This window comes from Oreochromis aureus, linkage group 12 (assembly GCF_013358895.1).
Source record: "Oreochromis aureus strain Israel breed Guangdong linkage group 12, ZZ_aureus, whole genome shotgun sequence".
NCBI lineage: Eukaryota > Metazoa > Chordata > Actinopteri > Cichliformes > Cichlidae > Oreochromis > Oreochromis aureus.
Genome location: NC_052953.1, coordinates 6,306,003 through 6,331,620, shown reverse-complemented (window position 1 = coordinate 6,331,620; position 25,618 = coordinate 6,306,003). Strand labels below are relative to the sequence as shown.

Here is a 25,618-nt window from a genome sequence, read left to right as displayed (position 1 = left end):
TAAATCTAGCGTTGGAGCGGGGAGCCAGCAGACACACCGGCAGCAGGCTTAGAGGAAGGAGAAAAATGGATGGAGGAGGATCAGTGGAAAGTTAGAGAAAGCACAAAATGATGGAGAATATAATAAAAGGCACATTTCTCACCTGCACTTGAATGAAACACTGCAGAAGATGTGGATTAAACTAACTAAAAATGAACAAGAATTCACAAGGATTGAAGACTTTAATCCCTTTAGTTCAGCTAAAGTGTTATGCCGATTAAAGAAGCAATAAATTTGGCTTGTTGAGTTTGCGGAAACTGTACAGAATATTTTTGGAATTAAGGCTTTTCCATGCAGGAAACTGCCCAAAAGAATTCACACAACAGCCTCTAGCAAGGGTGTTTGGAGGATATTTTAAATGGGGTGTCAAAAGGAGGGACCAAGAAGAAGGGTAATTCACGAGGAATCAGAAAACCATATCAGAAATATACACCAAACCAAACCACTCGATCATTTCAAGTCTGGACAGAACTCCTGCTGTCGTAAATAGTAGGAGGCGTGGTTGTTCTGTAACAATATGGCAGCTGCACTGAAGCACAAGATGCAACCACGAGGAAATGGAGCTAGCAGAGGTCTGGTTAAAACCATAAAACATTTTACTCTAATGAGGGTTGCAAGTTAAAAACAAAGTCTCACACATCCTTTGAGTTTTAAGTAAGTAAATGAATTGGAGAACGATAGCCAGTGGATAAATGTGAGGCATATCTGCTGAAAACTTAAAAATATATTGTTTTGCATCTATAATTAGCATAAGAGCTCTCAGTGCACATTGATCATTCTTTCAGAAGCGTATTTGTGAGGTCAGTTGCCTCCCAGTCACCGCTCTAATTCATCCCAAAAGTGTCTTTATGGACCTTGCTTTGTGCACTGGTGTGCAGCCCTGTTGGAACAGGAAGGGGCTATACCTTAAACTGTTCCCACAAAGTTGGGAGCATGACATTGTCCAAAATGTCTTGATATTCTGAAGCATTAACAGTTCCTTTCAGTGGAGCTGAAGGGCTGTGCCCAACTCCTGAAAAACAACCCCACACCATGATCCTCCACCAAAATTTACACTTGGCAACATGTCGTCAGCTATGTACCGTTCTCCTGGAAACCAGTTCAGTTCAATTCAATTCAGTTTTATTTATATAGCGCCAAATCACAACAACAGTCGCCTCAAGGTGCTTTATATTGGAAGGCAAACCCTACAATAATACATACAGAGAAAACCCAAACAAACATATGACCCCTATGAGCAAGCACTTTGGCGACATTGGGAAGGAAAAACTCCCTTTAAACAGGAAGAAACTTACGGCAGAACCAGGCTCAGGGAGGGGCGGGGCCATCTATCGGGACCGGTTGGGGTGAGGGGAAGAAGACAGGATAAAAGACATGCTGTGGAAGAGAGCCAGAGATTAATAACAGGCACAATTCAATGCATCCTTCCATTCACTTATCCTTTTCAGGGTCACGGGGGGCACTGGAGCCTATCCCAGCTGTCATAGGGCAAGAGGCACAGTACACCTTGGACAGGCCGCCAGTCTGTTGCATGGCTAACACACAGAGACAAACAACCATTCTCACTCACACCTATGGGCAATTTAGACTGGTCAATTAACCTATCCCCACTAACTGCATGTCTTTGGACTGTGGGAGGAAGCCAGAGTACCCAAGTAGAACACATGCCCACTTCACAAAGAAAGAACCGGGCTGATGGTGGAGTTGAACTCAGGACCTTTTTGCTGTGCTGCAACAGTGCTAACCACCGTGCCACTGTGCTGCTGATTCAATGCACAGAGATCTATTAAAGTGAGAAACGTGATGGAGGAAGAAATAGTCAGTGCATCATGGGAATAGCCTACGCCTATTGGAGCATAACTAAGGGAAGATTCAGGGTCACCTGATCCAGTCCTAAAGTAGAGATAGTGTCTGTCTCCCGAATCCAAACTGGAAGCTGGTTCCATAGAAGAGGGGCCACCAAATCCATACACATCATTCGGATTACCAGACTGAGAAGTGTGATCTGCCACTGCAGAGAACACATCTTCACTGTTCTAGAGTCCATTTATGTCGTGCTTTACACCACTGCATCTGACACTTTGCATTGTGCTTGGTGATGTAAGGCTCAGATGCAGCTTCTCAGCCATGGAAACCTATTACATGAAGCTCTGTATGCAGTGTTCTTGAGCTAATCTGAAGGCCAAATGAAGTCAGGAGGCCTGCAGCTATTGAGTCTGCAGAAAATTGTGAGGTCAGAGTAGGGACAATGTAAAACCACAGAGTGATTGCTCTGTGATTTTGCAACACCTACCACTTTGTGGCTTAGTTGGTGTTATTATTAATCGCTTCCACTTTGTCATAACACCACTAACACCATCTCACAGCATGTCTTTCATCCTGTTTTCCTTCTCTCACCCCAACCGGTCGCAGCAGATGGCCCCGCCCCTCCCTCAGCCTGGTTCTGCCGGAGGTTTCTTCCTGTTAAAAGGGAGTTTTTCCTTCCCACTGTCGCCAAAGTGCTTGCTCATAGGGGGTCATATGATTGTTGGGTTTTTCTCTGTATCTACTGTACAATATAAAGCGCCTTGAGGCGACTGCTGTTGTGATTTGGCGCTATATAAATAAAATTGAATTGAATTGAATTAAAAGTTGAATTTGGAATATTTAGGACCAAGGAATTTTCACAGCTGGGCTTGTTGCACAGGTGGCCAGATTGCACTTCTTTGTTAAAAGAACAGTACAGAATGTTGTGTGATACTTTAAATGGGGCACCATTTACATAGGATACATTGCATACCATACATTCATAAAGTGTTTAATACTATGCACTTAAAACACTTTACCTACCTCCAACTGATGGCCAACTTAAATCACCAAATAACCCAACATGCACCTTACATAATGTTTTCCAAGGGGCCACACAGTCACCCACCTGAATGACTCACATTAGGTTTCACAATGTGCCAATACAACACAGAAGTGACCATTAATAGAAATGGACATCTGTATCCTTATTCAAATAATATGTTAAAAGTTATTACCAAGTTCATTATTAAGTAACTAACACATTATTTTTGGATTAAAAAAAAGGACATAAGGTACACATGGACAGAATTAAATGAGAGATCAAGGTGGGAAAAGAGACAAGACAGTGGAGAGAGAACAAGTGCAGCGCTGCAAAGACAGCTGTAGAAACAGAGAAGCGAATAAACTGAAAGAGGAGAGAGACACATACGGAGAGGAGGAGAGGGAGGGGTGAGAAATAACAGCAGAAGACGATAGAGAAAAACATACGTGAGAATAGCAGAAATTGTAACGAAACAGGAGGGAGTGAGGCAGACAGATGGGGGAAAAGAGGGGAAGACAACATGGTGGGCAGACACGGTGGTCCTCAGATGTCTGCTTGTCCTCCTCTCATCATTCACTCTTCCCACAGCGTCTCTCATTCCTCTGTCTGAATCGCTGTCCTCCCGTCTGTTTTTGGCTTCCTCAGAGTGTTTCAGATCACTTAAAGGACTAGTTCACCTGAAAAAGAAAGCGCAGCATATCCCTCACACTGAACACAAAACAGCTCCATGTCCACTTTGTTCAACACAATGGATATTTATTGATCGGCCACATCATTGATCACCTTGTTACTATGTAATGCTCTGTGAGGTCCTGACAGTCCTGTGGATGTCACCTTGTTGCAAGCCATCGCTCTTATAGCTCCAAATCTTTAATTAGATTTTATTTGTATTTTGTTTGAAATTTTTTATTTTCAATTCAGGTTCATTTCCGTTGGAGTGCTTTTGTTTGTTTCAGTTCACTGTTCAGTTTGGATTATTAGATCACAACAGTACAATAGTACGATTAAAAATATGCAAACACACAGTCGCTGTCATGTAGACGTCCCATGATCAATAAACATTTGCATTATTGCCGTTTCAGTCTGTGGGTGCTTACAAATTTCAATAAATTGACAAACACTAAAACCAAAGACATTTCATGCAGATTTTTGTTATATTTTATTGTATTTATGCAGCATTCTTTGAGGTTTTTTTTGTTTTCTCAAGTCTCCTTTTCGACTTCAATTTCCAAGCAAACCTACAAATGACAGCTACACTCTTTGATTGTATCAGCCTCTTATTGCAACAGCTTTCCCCAAAAAGCTGCAAAATCTACTCAGGAACAAATTGAAGAACCCAACAAAGAACTCGAGGTGTTAACCCAGACACTTAGCTTTCCTGTTTCTTGAGAGATCCCCCCCACGATCCACAGTACCCAAGGTATCTGCAAGAGATGTGCTGGTATGCCCCTGTTGGGTCTGTGCTCTTGATGGCGTGTGAGGGATCAGTGCAAGATTAGATGGTTTTCAATGTTGGTACAAAAACAAGCAACTTGACGTTTTTGTGTTGCTTCCATTTGCCATCAATTGACGTCATAGAATTTATCAGTAGAAAGAGAAAAAAAACCTTGTTAAATGTCTTCGCCTTCTTTTTACGTATATATAAAACTTGAGTGTAACTGAATTTGAAGTGACACATCTCACAAGATGGAAAAAAACGATCATAAATTCATCGCATCCACCTTGAGAAGTTTGTGATTGTATTTCAGGACATTACAACTGTCCTTAAACTGCAAGACAGACGCATCTTGCTCTGTGTGTGCTCATAGAAAAGTGTATCAGCATCTATTTTTGCTTCCATAGAAAATCCATATCAGTGCAACACAAGAAAATGATTGAGAACTTCCGGAAAGTGAAGTTTCAGCTCAGTATGGAGGGCAGAGGACCCAGGGGAGGAGAGCACTGTGGGAAATGGGCAGTTCCTGTCTGTCTGTGTCTTTGTTAAATCATTTGTCTGCCTCTCAGAGTGACACGCTTCATCCCAACGGCAGTCTCTGAAGGAAAGATGGAGGCAGACTGAAGTTAAGGGACATTTGGATGGAATATAAACATATGAAGTTTTTGTTTGTATGTTTTTGGACTTGAGATTCTAATAAACTCAGGAAGAAAACAGAAAGAAGCCAGAGCACCAAACCAGGGGTGCTCCTGTTTTTTTTTCTTTTTTAACTTTACTGATCCTCCCACCTTCTCCCTTTGCTACCACTCTTGCTGCTCCTGCTAACTAAGGAGGAGGAGAAGGAGGAGGAAGAGGGATGCAGGGAGAGCACACCTTACCTCCCTCCCTTCCTTCCTCACTTTCTTCCTCCTTTTCTCTGTCTCTCCCACTCTTCACTCCACAGCAGCTCTCACCAAAACACCACAACACACCACCACTGTCTCTGGCAGGCTGACACACACTTACACATCCCTACACACACACACACACACACACACTCACACACACACACCTATACACACACATACACACACGCACACATACACACATTAATCGGCATCCTCAACACAGACTGAGACGCCCTTGGACTGCTGCAGGCGAGGTGAGTGGGTAAATATTTGCAACCTCCTTCTATGTGTGCATGATTGTGTGTGTGTGAGTGTGTTTATACTGTGTGAGAGTTTTTCTGAGTTGTGTGTTTTCCATCCTGTGTGTTTTTGTGTGTGATTGTTTGCATGTCTGCATGTGCTGGTTTGCCTCTGGCCTCTGCTCTTTGTGTACAATGTGTGTGTGCACCTAAGTGTGCATGCGCATGTGTGTGTCTGTGTGTGTTTACGAGGCACACCAGAGCCAATGAGACTTGTGCTTTGCACCAGACCAAAACAAATCCACAAAATAATGCTGACTCTCCTTCAGAGTAGTGTGTGTTTTTGTGCAGGCATGCATGTGTGCGTGTGTTTGTGTGTGAGATCCTGGAGAGGCCCGAGTCTGTCTGGAAACTTGTCAGCTGTTGGGAGATGTGTGTGCGTGTGTGTATGTGTGTGTGTAAACTGGTGAGGTAGAGGCTAATATTCGTGCCAGTGCTACTTGTCAAAGTGTAGTTTTCTCTCTCTCTTGTGGCTCTAAACTGCTGTAGAGAATTAGAAGAATAAAATCTCCCCACGTCTTGCCTGTTGCATTCCCCTCACAAAAGGTCCTCCTAATGGTTTAGGAAAGTTACATTTAGGTCATTATTAAAGTAACACTTTAGAAAGTAAGTCAAATGTCAAGGCTTTTTGCTGTGTCAGCCTTTAAAATGCCTAAAAAGCACAGACTTGATGGTTTTGCCATTAAAAAAATGTAGATGAAGAGGTGTGGAATAGTTCATTGTTTAAACTCATAACACATAACAAATTGCCACTGATCTATTAAATGTTAGGTTTAGACAGTGTCTACAGTTTTTTTAACCTATTGGCCATGTACTTAAACAAAAATACACAGTAGGGTGATATTTTGTAATTTCTGAGAATATACTTTCTTTGTGTAACTCTAAAATACAAGTCACCATTGCTGATGATCTTAGCACAAGTTTCCAAATTTAACCAAAAACCTAATTTTTTAGAAAAATTTAAATGACTTTTGTTGGGAAGAATTATTACTTTGTTGGTCCTCTGATTGCTGAGCGCATTCAAAAACAAAGGCAACTCACTGACTGAGTAGATGACTTATATTTCTAAGAGCTACTGCAGGAGGCCTGGGTTTGAGTTCCTTCTGCCCTCTCTCCCCCTTTTCCTGTCTATTCTACTATTCTGTCCAAAATAAAAGTGAAACTGTCCACAAAGAATGACATATTCTGGTAGGGTCATTATGAGAATACAGTTCAAATAGATGAAAGAGGTCTGTAATCAGCCAGCTCCACAGTGCAAAAGTTCACGTACAATAAATTGGACTGAGCTCATAGAGAAACAGAGAAGTTAATTGTCTAGTGAATTCACAGTTTGTGTGTCCTGCTTCCTGCACGCTGTACCGAGGCTCCACCCTTGCCGAAACCAAAACAAGTATTGCTAGTAGAGCAAATGTGTATGAAGTGGACCATTCCCTGCTGTGAACCACATGCAGATTCGTTGGCTGTTATCCACAGTTCTGTATGTATATATATATATATATATATAAATACATGAATGAGCTGCTGATTAGCATTACTCAATCAATTGTTGAGTTCCCTTAATAAGGTTAAATATGCTGTTTTTTTTTACAGATTGTAACTGCTCACAATAACAACAGAATTCACCTTTAGTTCGTGAACAAAGCACTGTTGCACTTCACCAATATGATTATCAATCCACAGATTTAGTCCAAGATGCCTTGTGGTCAAAGTGGATTACTGATTGGTTTGAGCACAGTCAAAAAACCTGCTTCTTTTCACTGTGAGTGAGTCTAATAAAGATGAATTGAGCGTGGTCCTTTTCCTGGGAAAGCCAGCTCTGAAAAGTGAATCAATAAATAGGTCAGGGTTCAAGTGTGAGCAATTTAACCCAGTCTCTGTTTGTCCCAGGGGCATCTGAACTCTGCTGACCCATCTTCAACTTCTCAGACTGCCTTGCTTACTCATCCTTTGCGTCTTCTCTCCTTTCTGTTTCTTTTGCTCACTTATCCATCATTGTTGGCTCTCTTGGTGGCTTTTTTCCTTTCTGTATACAAGGGAAGAGCCTGGATCCTGTTTCAGCTTTGCATGCACACTTGAGAAAGGAAAAGAGTTTGGCTCAAGGGGTAAAAGGCAGAAGAATGAATCTTCCTGGAGACAAGCAGACATCCCCAACCGCCCCATACTCCTCCATGACGTTATCCGAGGTTTGGGAAGCAATGACACACTGGGATTTTTCTGCTCACTTATGTGTCATTGGACTTTTTATGTCAAAAGTATGCAGTTTACATCTAAATTGCATTTACTATTAACTCTAATTTTCTGGGTTCAAATCTTGGAGAAGCATTATCCTGTTAACTCTTATGAGTTAGCTGTAAAGTGCGCCACAGTTTTCACAAGTTGTGTTTGTTTTCTTGTGGAAAAAACACAATACTTGCAAAATTTGCCAGACTCAGCAGAGAGAATGAACTGTTAATCGCACATTCGGTGCTTCAAGTCACTGAAATCTGAATTCTGATGGTCAGGCTGGCACCTTTCATGGCAGTTTGCTGTGTGAGAATGAATTGTAAAATACCAAGAGAAGTTCCACTGCAGCCCACAGCGCTGATGACTGCAGACAATGGGAACATGATATCAGTATTTCTGATACTCCTTCATCTGCTCTAGGAAGCAGATGAAGGAGTATCAGAAATACCAGGCTCCAATTTGCCACCGAAAAAAAAATCTTTTTATATTGTACCCACAGATATTAGAGCGAGCTCCAACAATCACACAGTCCAATACAAACTCCCTTTTAACAGAAAGATTTGGGAGAAATGATGAGCATACAGAAACAATGAAGAACAAACAGGACAAAATACATACTACAGGAGTCTGAGGTAAATAAACTGATGACAGGCAATAATGGCAAAGAAACAGATCAGGAATGATACAAGCGGAGAAAAAGTGCTCATTGCATCAAGTCCACCAGTAGGCTGAGCCAAAAGCTAATTTCAGTACAGTATGTGTAGAGGCAAAACAGAGTTTTCAATTACAATGAGCTTGCATGTCAATATTCAGTATGACCCCCTTTATTCTCCAATATAGCCTGAACTCTATTAGTCTCGTTAAGTAGTCTACAGGAATAGTTCTCCAGGCTTCTTGAAGGACATTCAAAACTCTTCTTTGGATGTTTTTTTTCTTTTGTTCCATTCTCTGTTAAGATGATCTCACACTGCTTCAATAATGTTGGGATCTGGGCTCTGGGGAGGCCAAGCCATGGCTGCTAGGATTCCACTTCGGGTTTTTTTTTTCTGTCTCAGTATGACTTTGCAGGATTGGTAGGGTGTTTGGGATCATTGTCATGCTGAAAAATGGAGCCAGATGATATTGCATGGTGGACCAAAATCTGATGGTACTTTTCTCTGTTCATAATTCCATTAATTTGGACAAAATCCCCAACACCAAAGGTAACCCCAAACCATGACAGAGCTTGTGTTTATGTATGCTCAATCGTCCAGGTAAGGAAATACCTAAAAAGTAGATTCTGTTCATCTGGACGTAGTGTTTTCAGTGGGAGAAACGTTTTTGCCACCCATCCATAGCAGAGCCTGCACTGTGTTTTACAGATGACAGGGATCGTCACTCTTCATGCATACTGATGACTGGATTGCAGTATTTTTTTCCTATTTATTAAGGACGTGACTTTCAGATACTGTTTATCTGCTAAAGCTAGCTTTTGCTTTTTTATGCCTGCCACATCTTATTTTGTCCTCCTCTGATCCAGTTTCCTCACATTTTTTAAGGACACACTGCACACTGTGCCAAGTTTGAACCCGACACTGGTTCATCCCTTGAGTTAGGTGCCTTCATGGGTCAGTGTTAAGAGTCTACTCTGATGTTCAGAAACAAGAACTGGGCTGACAAAGAGTGCAGACAATGTCCAAAGAACAACTTTGAAAAACCTTCAGAAAGCCTGGAGAGCCATTGCTCAAGAACCGAAATATAAAGAAAAGAAGGGTGACTCAAGGCATTTGCACAGCGCTGTAGTAGAATACCTAAAGGATACTTTAAGGTCATCTGATCCTAACTATAAGCATTATCAAAAAGAAAGTTTGAAATCTAATCCTAAAAGTAGAGAGGGAGATTGTTGGGCGAGAGGCTCATTCGGTATTTCAGAAGACAGGGTTATCATTTATGGAAGCTCGTAGACAGAGTCCTGCTAACACCAGTGCCTAACATATATCTCATTGGTATTAACAGAAGAATGCCTTTAAAACACAATGTAAACAATGTGTAGTAAATTATTCAGTTATTTTCTGTCCAACTGCATAACTGTATCCATCTCCACTAGAAGACTTTCAGCATTATATTCATATTACATGTGGCCACCAGAGACTGGAAAACATCCAATATTAGATAATAAAAATCAAGTATTGGTCTGATATATTGTTTGATATATCAGACCAGTCTTATTCAGTCCAACCTCTCAGGGGACAGACTACTGCTGTCTGTCTATCTGCTGAGGCTGCCAGTGCTACATAAACAAAACGGCAAGGCGAGGGGCCCCAGGGGGCCTTCAGGGTGGGGACGGCTCAGGGTTGAGGGAGGGAGAGTCAGGGAGGATGAGGGACTGTTTACTTTTGTCTTATGCCTGGCCGCCTGGGAAACGACAGCGGAGGAAAGAAGGAAAAAGGAAGACTGTGTCTGGATTGTGTGTGTGTGTGTGTGTGTGTGTGTGTGTGTGTGTGTGTGTGTGTGTGTGTGTGTGTGTGTGTGTGTACGTTTATTTCTCTCCAGGTATAAGGTATTCCTTCTACCAGGACCAGATGTGTTTAGTTATAATAGTGCCTATGACTTTTGATGCAGTTTACAGTGTATTTAAACTGAATTTTAGGGTAACATTTCTGCACGTAATATACTTGTAGTATGGACCAAGAAAGATACAAAAAAGAGGATACTGTCGCTAATGAAACCATTGTGAATACATTTTTAACTTTTGCACACAACTGTATAATGAAGAATTACAGAAACATAAAATCTTTTAACAGTGAGAGATAATATTTTTTCAGCGTTTTTGAGTTTTTGAGCATTGACTACCAATACGTGGTGTTTTAGATGGCTGGGCAGGTGTGAGGAGGAACAGACAGATCAATAAGTAAAAACATCAATGCCTTATTGTTACTTAATCGAAATGATTTGGGGAATGAACAGCCTCTTTGTCAATCGTGCAGCGCCTGGAGACCTGAAGGCTGTCCTCCCTCCTGTGTAAACGTCACACTCTGTCCGTGCTGGCGTAGTCTTCCAGATCGACCTCAGCTAATAGAAACATCTGGGGCTAGTCTAGGCTACTTTTGACACTGACAGCTCAATTATTAGACTGGCAAATGTTGTGGCCCAGACGTCATTAGGTGGGGCCTGCAGTGATATAACGCGTACCTGTGGCTAAGTTAAAGCCGCCAAACTCTCCCTGATTCAACACCGTCTGTTAAGTCCAGATGTGGCTCATCGAAAACTGTGGGCCACACTTGGAAACTTCGGAAAAGCAGTTGAAATGATTTCCTCAACAAGTGTCAGATATGGCTAATAGCTGACACCATGATAATTACAATAGCAGACCATCCAAAGTAGCACCAACTTTTGACATGTTGGCGAGTTCACTTTCTCAAAAGAGCAATTAGGGTTGAAATTAAAATACACTTGGGTGTAGGTTAATATCATTGTGCAACTCTCCAATCATTTGCTGCATAAGCAGCAAAGAAGGAGAGTTGGAGAAAGTGATTGACTGTGTGTGTTTGAGTGCGTACATTCATGCCATGATGTCTGCATACCTGTACGTGCACAATACTCAATGTGCATGTGTGTAAGTGTGTGTGTACGGAGTCACGCCACTGGCTGAGTGTATGCACATGTGTGGCTGTGTCTGACTGTATGTGTGTTTGGCAGCTGGCTGGGCTCCAGCTGCGTCTGGTTGGATAATGAAGTCCAGGTGCTGCTGTGCCTGCTTTAAGACACCTGTCACCAATATTTAGTGCCAGAGAAAGCCAGACTGCAAACAGGGGCGAGACGAGCTGCTTGCTTATTTTAACAAGGCTGCCTAACTGGACCTGAGGAGACAGGATGTACTATGAGATCTTTCCTAGAAACTCAATGTGTATATGAACGTATACGTCTGCATATGCGTCTCCGGAGCTCATTCAACTCCGTCTGCTACTGCGGATTCACATTGTTTCCCTGAAATTTAGCCTCAAAAGGAACAAGATTTTCAAGATTTCAAAATTCAAAATAAATGAACATATATTTGCATCATTTGTTATGGAATAAACATAATTTTAGGATTTTAAATTAAGGGAGAGAAAACATTTAATTTCAGCAGGAATTTGAACACTATCGCTTGCAGACTTGTACATACAATCGTTTGCTTAAAAACATATGTTTTGCGGAGCAAAGCACTAGAACCCATCAAACATTTATATTTTATACATTTGTATTATTTTATTTTTGAATCATTCTTTAAGCATTTTCAGCTGGAAACACTGCCTAAGCTTAAGAAAGTGTGGTTTTAACTAAATCAGTTGTAACAGTTACGCCAATTCTGCCATTTTAGCTGTCTTACTGGACTGGATATAAATTTCCAATGGCTAGTCAGTTTGATGATGGTCTCGTCCTTTTGCCTTCAGTGACCAGCAATCTCCACCTCACTTTTTTGCAGCTGAATATGAATGAGAACTAGTATCTCAAAAGTCTGAAGCCATGACTCCAGCTGGAAAAGAGTTGATTGCCTACTCTTGGTTGGGAATAAGTTTCTGCTCAGTCGAGGAAGGTGTTGTTTACAAATGAGGACAGAGTGGAACAGGACAGACTAACAGATGGATAGAGCCAACAGTGGTGTGAATGCTGTGCCGGTCTGGTAGTGAGGAGAAACCTGAGCGTGAAAGTGAAGCTGTTGATTTACTCTGCAATCTATGTTCCTACCCTCACTTCCCCACTGGAGCTGAGGTCATTTACCAAAAAAGTGGAGATCCTGCACACAAGAGGCACAAATGAGTTTCCTCTGTAGTCTGGGTGGAATTGCCTTAGAAATAGGGTGAGGAATTTAGTGATTCAGGACTAGCTCAGAATAGAGCTGCTGCTCCTCCACAAGTGAAGGAGGTGGTTTGGGCACTTCATTTGGTCTGTCTCTTGAACACCTCCTAGGTGAGGTATTTCAGGCAGTATTTTATTACTCTTTTACGCAGCAGGTAGGTGTTTGTGTGTTATACCTGGTAACAATGTTGCTAGCCTAACCCAACATGGTGATTGCGTCAAAACTGACAAGTCAAAACAACATAACAAACAAATCAAATGTTATGGCTACTGTGGTTATCGATGTTTTTATCTCTACACACACCCTCTCATGGGCGGTCTTTATCCTTCAAGCTCGAGTCCTCTATCAGAGGCCTGGGAGATTGAGGGTCCTGCGCATCATCATTGCTGTTCCTCAGTGTGCGCTCTTTTGGACAGATATCTTAGATGTCGCTCCTGGGATCTGCTGGAGACACTTGCTAAGTTTGGCACTTGTGGGCTGGGCTGGCCCCACCTGGGACCACTGTTACCTTTACCCTCCTTATCTCTATATCTGAGCTGTCTCAGCCCTTGGTACTTGTAAAACTTCGCATGTTTCTTCTTCTTCCTGATGTGGCTATTACCTGGTGTAGCTACATCTATCAGTGTGGCCGTTTTCCTCTGCTTGTCCACCACTGCTCGGTTAGCCAACAATTTGTCTGTCTGTGGAAGTCCCACAGGATCTTAGTTCAGTCATTCTTAACCACCCTCAGGGATGTGTCCCATTTTGACATGGAGACTTACAGGCCATACACGGCACACATGTTCCTGTATACTATGCCAGCCACTTGGTTATGGAGTTCTATTTATGCCCTGCCTTTGTCCAGGAACTGGTAGGATTTCTCAATGTCAGCCACTTCTTCTATCTGACGGTGGTACATGCCATGCATGGACCTGCTGATGCTGTTCCCATCTACTTGTAGCAGTCCTTGATGTCTGCAATTTTCCCTTCTGGTAGTTCAATCTCCTGAGTTCTGATTACCCTCCCTCTCTTTGTTATCATCCAACTACACTTCTCCAATCCGAATGACATTCCCATGTCATTGCTGTATATCCTAGTGGTGTGGATGAGTAAATTGATGTCTCATTCACTCTTGGCATGCAGCTTGATGTCATCCACGTAGAGGAGGTAGCTGGTAATTGCTCTATTCCGTAGTTTGTATCTGTAGCCAGTCTTGTTAATGATCTCACTGAGGGGGTTCAGAGCTTTGGAGAAGAGCAGTGGGGACAGAGCATCTCCTTGGTAGATCCTGCACTACATGGTGACTTGTGCTATAGATTTGAAGTTGTCTAGTGTTGTACGCCACATCCCCATTGAATTCCTGATGAAGGCCATTAGGGTCATGTTGATCTTGTATAGCTCTAGGCATTCCAGGATCAATGTGTGGGCTCACTAGGTGGTGTGCCTAGTGAGCCTAGTCTTGCAATCTTGAGCGACTGTTCTGTCTACCAGTAGCTGGTGTTTTGGCTGAAGCAGGTTATTGGCTGATAGTTGGATGGGACCGGTCCCTTGTGGGGATCCTTGGGGATCTGGACTGTTCTGTTAGCCATTCCAGGTGTCTCTCGTTGATTAGTAACTGGTTTATTTATGCTGCCAGACGCTTATGGAGTGCAGTCAGCTTCTTCAGCCAGTGGTGCTGTCCAGTTCTTCATACTGGAGACCCTTTCTTGGACGTCTGCCACTATTATGGTTACTGGCTCATGTGTTGTGTCCTTCTACCAGTTGCTCTTCCAGTATTGCTCAAGCAACTGGTCAAGGCTGTGAGTCTTTGCTTGGCAGTTTCCAAGGCCTCGGGTATGGGCAGCTTGCTGAATCCCTTTCTTCATCGCACCTTTCACAGCAAAAAATCCTGGCACAACTTCACCTGCTTCCAAGGTGCATGGGGAAGATGAGAGAATTAAAAAAACAGGAACTCCAGCAACACTTGAGGAAAGAAGAACGACTTGTAAGTTGTTCTTATTTCCTCAAGTGTTGCTGGAGTTCCTGTTTTGTTTTTTCATCGCACCTTTCTGCAGCTTTCCCCCTAATGTAACTATCCTTCCTCCAAATTCTCCTGTATCTTTTCTTGTGAAAAATTTAGTTAATTGATGATAGTCCACAAATAAAATGTATCTGCTCTTGAAACAGCACTACAGTTTGGTATGATAAAAGTAATCGGCAGACAGTGCTAAGTTAAAGGTATGTGGCTGCAATGTTCGAATGAACAAAAGAAAACTGGGATATGTTGCAGAAATTAATTTCTGTGCATTGAAACAGGAGCATTTACCTCTTCTGCGTCCCTTTCAACAATTAAGTATTCACTCTTACACTCCTCAAACTCATATATACAACTGCAGAGTCCTTTGAGTACCCTCCTTTTCCTGTATGTCTGTACATGTTTATGTTAGCCTCTACATACAGACATCTACATTTCCTTATAGTCTGAACAGCTGAACAAAGACCTACCTGTGTAAAGTCCTAGGAAACTTACCTTCATCCTTCCAGCACATCGGGACTTGTTTAAGTTTTACATTGGCCTCTGTGCTGTCCAACTCCCGTCTCCCACACCTGTGGCCTCTCAACAGCCTGTCTGTGCCACCCTCCACCTGCCAACGCTAGTCTCCACAGACTGCCAACACATTTGGATACCTACAGCTGGTACACCAAAACCAGCGTGCATTATCTGAGAAAATGCTCTTTACTTGCCATTGTTTTGTCTGCATTTGTCTGATGTGCTCGGAAATCTGACTGTGCATAACGTACTGGGTTATTCAAAGCAGACTTCACCTGATGAAGATGATCTTTTAGATACTTTAATGCAATTAAGAAAATAATGGCAGTTAACTTTTAACTCTGTTTAGTTTATTAAAAAATGAGTCCTATAGGAATTATAGAAAGTTATGGAAACAGCCTGAAACATCTTAAGAAAGATGACAGCACAGGTTAATCCTCTCCAGTGGTAACAATCATCTTGCGTAATGCTCTAATTTAACCTAAATTATCATGAAGTAATTAAAAAACTGATGGGATTTTTTTGTAGCTGTTTTATGTTAAAAAATCTAATCTAACCCTTTCAGTTCTTGAGGCCGATGAATGATTTGTGACTTTTGATGAGCCCCCTTTGTCTTTTGCATGACGTCTTGTACACTTCATGTTACACTGAAATAATAATATGTGTTCCTCTTGAAGTGTGTTATTCTCTTGGCTGGATATCGTAACCGTATTTTTTCTCTACAGTGGAAACGATCCCGTGATCATCCTTTACTGCTGATCTATGTTTGCATCCAGGCAGTTTTATATTACAGAGGTCATTCTAGAATTACTGATTTGACCTCGCTTAACTCTCTGATGAATTTGTTTCTTATTAATGTTTTGCTTTTGTTTTTTTGTGCTACTAAAGGAAAAGATTTTATTTGCACTGAGATCACCCTTGCAAATGCAACATTTTGAATCAACTCCAAGACCTTTTACCTCCTTAGCTGCTTCATTATGTAACCATATTTCTTGAATTGGCATAAATATTTCTAATCATCAAATAGGACTGCCACAATGAAATCTTTGCAAGATCTTCACTTTTTAAAATAGGATTGACAGAATATTTTAGTGCCAGTGGTGCTCTTTTGCACATTGTTGCGTGTCTATTGTGTATCTGCTGTTTGACACCACTCCTGTAATTGCTTCAGTGCTCTCTTGAATCTTGGATCAGCAATAATGTGATTTCTTGTAAAACACCCTCCACTCTCTGCAAAGGTAAAAGACAGCAGCACCACTTATGTTCAGCTAAACAACTACAGATGTGAGAGGTGAGGGCTTTCACTGCAGAGTCAGAAAGGAAATATTATGACCACAAATGTGTCCCACTTCAAACCCTTCTGAGAGTCTGGAAGCTGAGAAGCCTCAATTTAGAGTGAAAAAACACCCACATGTCTCAGCATCCATAGCTCGCCTAAGTGGTTGGCCACAAGAAGTCATTAGCGGTCATGAGATTTCCCTTCAAACTCTTCCACCTTTGTTAAACACACATCTCTGGCTGCTTCCATCCACAGACAGGTTTTTACCCAAATACCCTTCATTAATCACAGCATCAGGGCTGCTGTCTCATAAACCTCAAGATATTATTGTTGACATTTAAAACTTATTTTTCTTTCTTTTATCCTTTCCTCTCTCTCATTCATCAGGATGAGGGTGTGGTCATGGGAGCAGTGTGGGGAGACAGGCGTGGTTCTGCTGGGCTTCCTGACGTTGACGATGTGTTTGGGGAACCTGTCCACCAGGGGGCTGCAGGTACACAGCAAACAGGAAAACACTCTTCCTCTGTTACAGGGAACCATTACACTCGGATAAACTGAAGCACATTTTTTTCTAACAAGAACTTTAGGACTCTCAGAGATGGATGAAGCGTAGCCCTGCTGCAGTGACTGAGTGAGCACTGTAACACTGCATATGAAGGCAAGATTGTCAGTACTTCCAAAGCTGTAGAACCAGAACTAGTAAATGTTCTGTCTTCAGAAACATTACTTATACTTCAGTGTGAATAAACATCACTGTACAGAACGCTCATGTCTTGATGTGGTAACTAAAACCTGTTAAAACAAGTAAAAATTATTTTATGTGTTGGATCTGGTGCTTTAGAACCTTCAACATGTGCTGAACAATAAGCCTGACACATAGGAAGCAAAATCAGTTTGAGGATGAATGATGAGATGGTCATATGATATCTCTAAGGCAGATGAGAAAGTTGAACTTTTAGTTCAAACTGCAGTACCTCCAGTGGCCACTTGAGGGTGGCTCAAATGCGAGTCAGTTGCTGTAGATGTCCATGTTAAAACGAAAAACTTTGCAGCACTGAAATGCATGTTTACGGTCAGCTACAAAGAACAGCTTTGATCTCGATGACTTTTAGCTTAATAAAAATTATACAGGGGTGAATTAAAAAAAATCTAAATCTTGAGATTATGGTTTTGATTGAGACAGGCAGCTGTAGCCTAACCTCCTCTAATAAGAGTCACTAAAAAGGACATGCTGTGTGGTAAAGACTGTCCAGTAAGTTTCTCCTAATTTTTAATACAGCTTGTTAATCAAGCTTTATGGGGTGAACTGATAACTCCAGCCTCTGTCCAAATATGGTAACTTTGAGCTTCAAGAAACAACATAGCAACCATGAAAGAGGCTTCAAAATGACCACAGTGGCTAGGTCCATCTATGGCGTGTACTTCATATTAGAAATAATTAATTATGGAACAAAGCTTACGCTTTTCATGGCATGTCCAAACTAAATTGATCTTAATAGGATGCCAGACTGATAAATATCACTTCTTTCTCTGAGAGCGAAAATTAAAGAGTGACAGAATGCACCAACAAGGCAAAATAAATCAATTTAAACCAACTGAGCTGAAACTAAAAGAGATAAAAGTCTAAAATACCAAATACTCAGTAATTTAAGCAGTTTGATGAACGGCCGTAAAACTGATCTGTAAGCCCACCGATCAATGACTCTTCCCAGCTCCCTCTACCTCTGATTCTTGCCCATCTCCCATTCTCTCTCACTTATGCTGAGTGTCTGGTATTTCTAGTGTCTCTCACTCTCTCTCCCTCCCACAGCTGCTCCATCTCACACCTTTTCAAGGAGCTCAGTGCACATTCCAGCAGTCACTCTGATAAATCTGTCTGAATAAAAGGCGACACAGCCACCGGCCTCAGTTAATGCTGCTGGTGCACATCAGGAATGTGTGAAACGCTGAACGTCTTCACGAGCCGAAGCCTCAGCACAAAACACTCTGACGATCATTTAGCGTGATTCTGCTCGACTGTGACGCACGCTGTTGTGCTAACTCTGTTTTTGTACCACTAGCATCAACGCTATGACAGCTGCTAATGCTGCTTCTGCTTTTTCTGCCACTTTTGCTTGTGTCAATATTCCACTGCGAGTGCTAGCACTAGTGGCAGATGCCCAGAATATGGTTAAGTTTAGGAACTTATTAGCGCATTAGCCGTACAATCAGGAATTTGCAGTGATTTGCAATTCTGAGCTAAATGCAACAAATTAAATACCCCCTTTTATGGATCGAAATTTGCGTGTTTTAAATAAACTTGATAATGTGATTTCCTGTGCTGCAAAGAAACTGATCAAATATTTACAAATTGAAAGTTTACAGTTACAGAAGATATGAGTATATAGTAGTAAATGGGAGACGAGGTTATTCTACTGCTAGGCCAAGTTCATCAAGGCTACAATCCATCTTTGGTTCACTGGAGAGGAACCCAAATGGCACTGAGGAAGACCTCGGCCAGCTGCTTTATAAAACTGTTTTAAAAATAAAAACCATATGGCATCTTTAAGAGTATTAACACGAAACAAAGCCACTACTACATTGGCTGGTTTAGCAGTGTTTGTTTATTTTTACATGTAGTAAAGTTTGTGAGTGTGTGTGTGTGTGTGTGTGTGTGTGTGTGTGTGTGTGTGTGTGGGAGGACGGAGTGGCCTCCAACAGTCTGGAGGAGCAGCTCGAGGTGACCACGTACTGGTGGGGGGAATGGGCCAAGTGGACAGCATGCACTCGTACCTGTGGAGGAGGAGTGATGTCACAAGAGCGTCACTGCCTCAAACAGAGGTCAGTCAGTCTGCACCAGAGGACAAGCTAAAATATCCCAGAAATGGACACATCTCCAGTCCTGTTCAATACTGTTCGTGTTCTGGTATTTTATCTGGTATCAGCGGTTAAAGTGGGATTTAGCCTAATATCACTGCAGAGGGGAAATTAACTTGCCTTCAATAAACTTCCAAATTTTTCTACTGTGAGCTCCAGTTGATTTTCTTTGTAGACAGACTGTCCTATAAGATGATTGCTTTCCAGTACCTAGCCATTATAAAGCAAGCATACAGGTTAAATTTGGCAAGTGAAAAATAAAAATCTAAAAAACTTTTAAAAAAGCTTTAAATGTATCTTTTTTTCCTTAACAGTCTCCTAGAAAAGAATACCTGATCTCTCTTTCTTACATCTTTCTACATCTCCAAGAGTCATGTTATCACACATTAACATATAACTGTACTGTACATTTTTGTTGAGCTGTTTTAAACATACATTTCTGCTATATGTCCATATGGCAGAAATGAGAAGGGAAGAAAAAACATGTGTCCTTATGTTTCAGGATGCAGCATCGGGCTGCAGCACACATCGTGTTAACTAGCTTGATATTATTATATTTCAAAGCGTCTGTGATATTTAATGATATATCAAGTGAGTAATTGTGTCTGTTAACCAGTTCGAACACACATTAGCCCTTGAATACAGTCTATTATACACAACTTATTTTTAGACTATCGTGTTTTAATGGCAGTAACAGGAAAGCATTAAAGTACATATTCATGCAGAAACATTAATAGTATTGTGTGCCAGTTTTGCATGTTCTAACTCAATGAGCTCACAGTAAAATGTAGGAAATTTGAGAAGAGGAAACAGAAACTATAACTTCCATCCATCCATCCATCCATCCATCCATCCATCCATCCATTTTCTTCCGCTTATCCGGGGCCGGGTTGCGGGGGCAGCAGCCCAAGCAGAGAAGCCCAGACCTCTGTCTCCCCAGCCACCTCCTCCAGCTTGTCCAGCCGAGAGATATAATCTCTCCAGCATGTCCTGGGTCTGCCCCGGGGCCTCCTTCCGGTGGGATATGGAACACCTGGGAACACCTCACCCAGGAGGCATCCTTGCCAGATGCCCATCTCAACTGGCTCCTTTCGATGTGGAGGAGCGGCTCTCTACTCTGAGCCCCTCCCAGATGGCCAAACTTCTCACCCTATCTCTAAGGGAGAGGCCAGCCACCCTTCGGAGGAAGCCCATTTCTGCCGCTTATATCCATTCTTTCAGTCACTACCCTCAGCTCGTGACCATAGGTGAGGGTAGCGACGTAGATCGACAGGTAAATTGAGAGCTTCGCTTTTACACTCAGCTCTCTCTTCACCACGACGGACCGGTGCAGCGTCCGCATCACTGCAGCCGTAGCACCAATCCTTCTGTCAATCTCCCGCTCCCTTCTCCTGTCTCCCCTCTCCTTGTGAACAAGACCCCGAGATACTTGAACTTTTCCTACTATAACTATAACTTCTGGCTGAAAATGTCTCCTTCATGCCAGAGGTCAGAGGAGAATGGCCAGACTGTAGGGCAACAGTAACTCAACACAACCAAGTTATGAAGAAGAGCATCTCTGAATGCACACTTGCTGCACCTTGAAGCAGATGACCTACAGCAGCAGAAGACCACACCAGGTGCCACTCCTGTCAGCTAACAACAGGAAACTAGAGAAACGTTCAGTTTTTCGAGCGCTTGGGTGAGAATTTGGCATAACCAACACAGAAACATTCAACCATCCTGCCTTGTTGTTAGTAGTAAGTCAGGCTGCTAGTGGTGGTGCAGGATAGTTTGTTCCCCTTAATACCCCTTAATATCAACTAAGCATCATTTAAACTCTTATAGTGTGAATGTCGTTGCTGACTCTGTCCATCCTTTTGTAACCACAGTGTGCCCATCTTCTGATCCCTGCTTCCAGCAGGATAACTTGGCATGTCACAAAGCTCAAATCATCTCAAACTGGTTTCCTGAACAGGAAAATGTGCTTACTGTACTCAAATGACTTCCAGAGTCACCAGATCTCACTCCAATAGAGCACATTTGAGATGTGGCGGAATGAAACATTCACATCTTGGATTTGCTGCCAACAAATATGAAGCTATTATTTGATGCCATCATGTCAATATGGGCCAAAATCTCCTCTTCAGCAAGGTGTACCCAATGAAGTGTATGTCAAATACTCATACTGAGTAGGACCTGACAGTCAACAGTTTCAATGCTACCTACTATATAGCCTCTCAGTTGTAGAGAGACTATATAGTAGGTATATCACTCAGTAGAGTGATAAGTTGGGGGTAAACTGTTTTTTATGCTTAGCTACAGACATAAACAACGCTGATATATTTCTACTGTGTTTTCTACTCAGTATGATTTTTATTGCCTTGTTTTTTTCATTGAATGTTTGTTTTCGGTCCAAAGAAAGAAAGCTGCTGCTGGGAAGGACAACATGACCTGTACGGGAACTGCTAAGAAATATCATCTCTGCAACACCAAAGTGAGTCACACACTTCCAGTTCATTTTTGTCTCACACCTTTATTAAAACAAACACGGTGGATTTGACTGGCTGACTGAACAGGATGGCTGTCATGGAGCTGGGTGGAGTTCCCAACAGTGTACTCTCAGAAACCACCTCTGCACAAATAAAGGCTTAACAAGAATTTATTTGTATAGCATACCGTAAAACCACATATTAACAAGTGTGAAACAAACCTCTTTAAATGGTCTGTGTTGTGTCTCTGCTCTGCAGGAATGTCCTCCCACTGGGAGGAGCTTCAGAGAGGAGCAGTGTTGGTCCTTTAACTCACAACGTTATAATGGGAGGAACTATCAGTGGAAACCTCTATATCCCGGTAATAACACCAATAAAAAACCTTGACAGCCTCTCTTTAAATAGTGCAGTGATGAGGGAATTCTTCTCTATGACCTGCTAGTCTTCAACACAACCAGAAACCAAAATAACAAACTTTGTATATCTTCTGATTAAGTGGTTTTAACTGTATATAAAAGATGGACTTGGCCTCTTTGATTTTAATGTGCTGATAGTGGATGACCAGGTCAAGTGCTAAGGCATTAGTCAATGCTATCTTTGTTAGTGCATTCATAGACTGTATGGGAGTGTCACACAGACACTGGCCAATTAGTGCTACGAAGCATTTAAATAAACAAAATCACAGAATTTCTTCACTGAAACTGCAGCACATCTGAAAATTCATCACACCAGCCATGAAAATGCTCCTGAAAGAGCGGTCAAGAGCTCCAACTCAGATCAGTTACTGTAGCTGAGGTGGGACCAGTAGACACTGAAAAAGACGTGACATTACCGCAGTTTTCATTCTGGTGTCTTGAACCTGGTTGTGATTTATGGGTGGAGCATATTGAAACCTAGAATGACCAAGATTTATAAAATGGACTTGATGTTTTATTCATATGACATGAAATGAGTGACTGAGCCCATAAACTCAGCCGGAAAGTGTTTACAGAAACACCAGCAAAGGGCCGTTTTCCTAAAGACTCCTATAGGACCAGTAGTGTTTTTGCAACTTGAGCTATCGCCCTCTGGTGGTGTTTAAAAATAGTGCACATTTGAGATGCTTTAGCATTTCCTTCAAAAAAGCTACTTTTATAATGCCCATGTAGCATCTAACAGGCACAGCCTAATTTATTGGAACAGAGGGTAACGCGATAGACAGTCTCAGACTTACTGCAGCAGGACTGAGGCAGTCTTGGGAAGTAGAAGCAAAATTAACAAGAATGAAAACAGTTTGAGATGTTTCTTTCTTTTTTTTTTTTTTTAAAAAAAAAAAAATAAAAATTATTTTTCCCTTTATACAAAACAGAAGAACAAAAAAAAATAAAAGAAAGAAGAAAAAACAAAAAACAAAAAAACCCAAAACCCCCCCCCAAAAACCCAAAAATAAACCCACAATAAGCAGTCTGAGACATGTAAACGGAATACTGATCAGTTTTCCGTTTACATGTCATAGTTGTATACTATTTATATAGATCATACTGGTATATACCAGCATATATTTGTACCACTATGATGCAGTGTGAGTACAGTAGTAAAGAAATGAACAGTTGTGGCTAAAGAATAATTGTATAACATTGCCATAAGTTATTAGGAATATGCAGTACACAGTTTGACCTTGCGAATTTAAGTGGTTATAAAACAGAGAAAAACATCTACCATTTGTCTCCAGATGACTACGTTCATATCTCCAGCAACCCCTGTGACCTCCACTGCACCACGACCGACGGCCAGAGGCAGCTGATGGTGACGGCACGAGACGGCACGTCCTGCAAGTACAGCAGCTACCGCGGTGTCTGCGTGGATGGTAAGTGTGAGGTGAGTCCAGCTTCTCATTTATTTGGCATCACTAAATGCTAATGTCTCCCAATCAAATTTAACACAACATTATTTGTATTTATTGCCGAGCCACACTGCAAAACGTGTCTGTCGACTGACTGCATATAAAGGATGTAGCATCACGTCAGTTGTTGGTTTCTGCACTCTATAATGAACATTACACCAAGAGAGTACTGGGTTCATGGCCTTTCTGTGTGGAGGTTACATATTTCCCCATGTTTGTGTCGGTTCTCTCTGCGTACTCTGGCCTCCTCCCACAGTCCAAAAGCATGTAGGTGGGGTTAGGTTAAATTGCCAGGGTGTACCCTGCCTCTTGCTCTATGGCAGTGTGGATAGTTCCTAGCGCCCTCGTAACCCTGCACTGGATAAGCGGAAGAGAACAGAAGGGCGGAAATTAGCTATAGAGACTGAAACTGTTTTTTGTTTCAGACTATAAATGTGCTAATTACATAGCCAAAGTTAGATATGTTAAGATGTGACTCTGTGGGCATTTGGAGCCAGCCTCAAGTGGACACTTCAGGAAGTACAGGTTTTACATTGCTTTGAAACATTGTTTAGATGCAGTACAATAAAGATACAGACACCTTCAATGCAACATGAGGAACTATGTTTTTTTCTCATTAAGGTTGAGACAATAATTGGAAAGAGTTACAATGTGTAGATTAAAAAACAAACATGAAGAAGTCAGGAAGCAATGAAGAAGCTAAATCTTTCAGAAGTACCATTTGTACACATGATACTTTTGTGCACAGTAAATACTTCTGGATATCCTTCCCAAAACGATTGTGGTATTAAGCCAGCTAATTATTATCTCATGTTTAGTATGATTCTTTGTCTTCTGTACTCCCACATCTTGCCTTGCTGCTCAGCCAATTGGATGTGATGGGGTACTGTTCTCCTCCAACACTTTGGATAAGTGTGGTGTCTGTCAGGGTGACGGCAGCAGCTGCAGCAGAGTCACGGGAAACTTCCGTCGAGGACCCTCGACTCTGGGTAAACCTCGCAGTTCAGTTACCCAATGCATGTTCACAAACTATTAGGACAGGACTAACTAGGACAGGACCAGACACTGAATTAAAAACTGACCGATCTATCGTTACTGTTGATCAAATCAATAAATAAACAAAGAGCATGCCGTGTTGCTGATGACTTTCTCTCTGCTGTCATGTAGGTTACTCTTTTATAACTCAAATCCCTGAAGGCTCCTGGGACATACAGATCATCGAGAGGAAGAAACTGGCTGATGTTCTCGGTACATGCCCCCCCCCGCCAAACACACACACACACACATATATTATTGCAGTGTGTAGAAAGAAAGCAAAGAACTCTTTTAAAGTTCTCTTAATTCTGCTTTTTTCCCCCCTAAAGCTGTGACTGATCAGGCAGGAAACTTCTTTTTTAACGGTGCCTACAAGGTGGACAGTCCACAGAATTTCCATGCAGCAGGCACCGTCTTCAAATACCGCCGACCTATGGACGTGTATGAGACTGGTATCGAGTACATTGTTGCCAAAGGCCCCATTGACCAACCCATCAATATTCTGGTACACATAACCCTATCCTCCCTTACTCTTGAATTCCATGATTTAAGTCATGTTGTTTATAGCTTGTGGAAACCACGCTGCTGCCATGGTGCAAAGTTAAAGTACTGTGGCCTCATCCATGAAAAACCAAAATGAAATCGATGCTTTCACCTTGGAAAGTGCAGATGTGCACAGACAAGACATATGAATTTCAAACCTGCACACAAAAGAACTATGAGTTTTCGTTGCGAGCATTAATTGTGTTGGTTCAATCGGTGACCAGTTAGCAATTTTAGGATGAACAATTTTGAATATGCAAGAGCATATGTGAGCCCAAACCTCTCTAAAGGAAAAATTGCAACACGGCTTAGGTTCATCAAGTCTGATATGAATGAACCACAATAATTCTGGAACAATTTGGAGGCCAAAGTGGAGAAGCTTACTGCAAAGAGCCACATTTGAAGAAAAGCATACACAGCATACCAGAACAAACACCTCATACCAACTGTAAGCACGGTGGTGGAGGGATCATAATTTGGGTCACATGATCTGGGATTTGTGGCCTCAGGA

At 41.8% G+C, this 25,618-nt stretch overlaps 1 protein-coding gene across 1 annotated transcript in view; it reads left to right on the top strand.

The window, feature by feature from the left end:
* Positions 1–5,145: 5,145 nt before the first annotated feature.
* The window catches only part of adamtsl2 (ADAMTS-like 2), a 33,249-nt gene continuing 12,776 nt past the window's right edge, over positions 5,146–25,618 (top strand). Inside the window, exons 1-9 of the mRNA XM_039620343.1 lie at positions 5,146–5,445; positions 16,708–16,813; positions 18,998–19,140; positions 21,577–21,652; positions 21,906–22,008; positions 23,359–23,504; positions 24,395–24,518; positions 24,697–24,777; positions 24,894–25,069. Coding sequence (XP_039476277.1) covers positions 16,709–16,813; positions 18,998–19,140; positions 21,577–21,652; positions 21,906–22,008; positions 23,359–23,504; positions 24,395–24,518; positions 24,697–24,777; positions 24,894–25,069 — 954 coding nt within the window. The 5' untranslated portion in view covers positions 5,146–5,445; position 16,708. The remainder of the gene's footprint in view (positions 5,446–16,707; positions 16,814–18,997; positions 19,141–21,576; positions 21,653–21,905; positions 22,009–23,358; positions 23,505–24,394; positions 24,519–24,696; positions 24,778–24,893; positions 25,070–25,618) is intronic.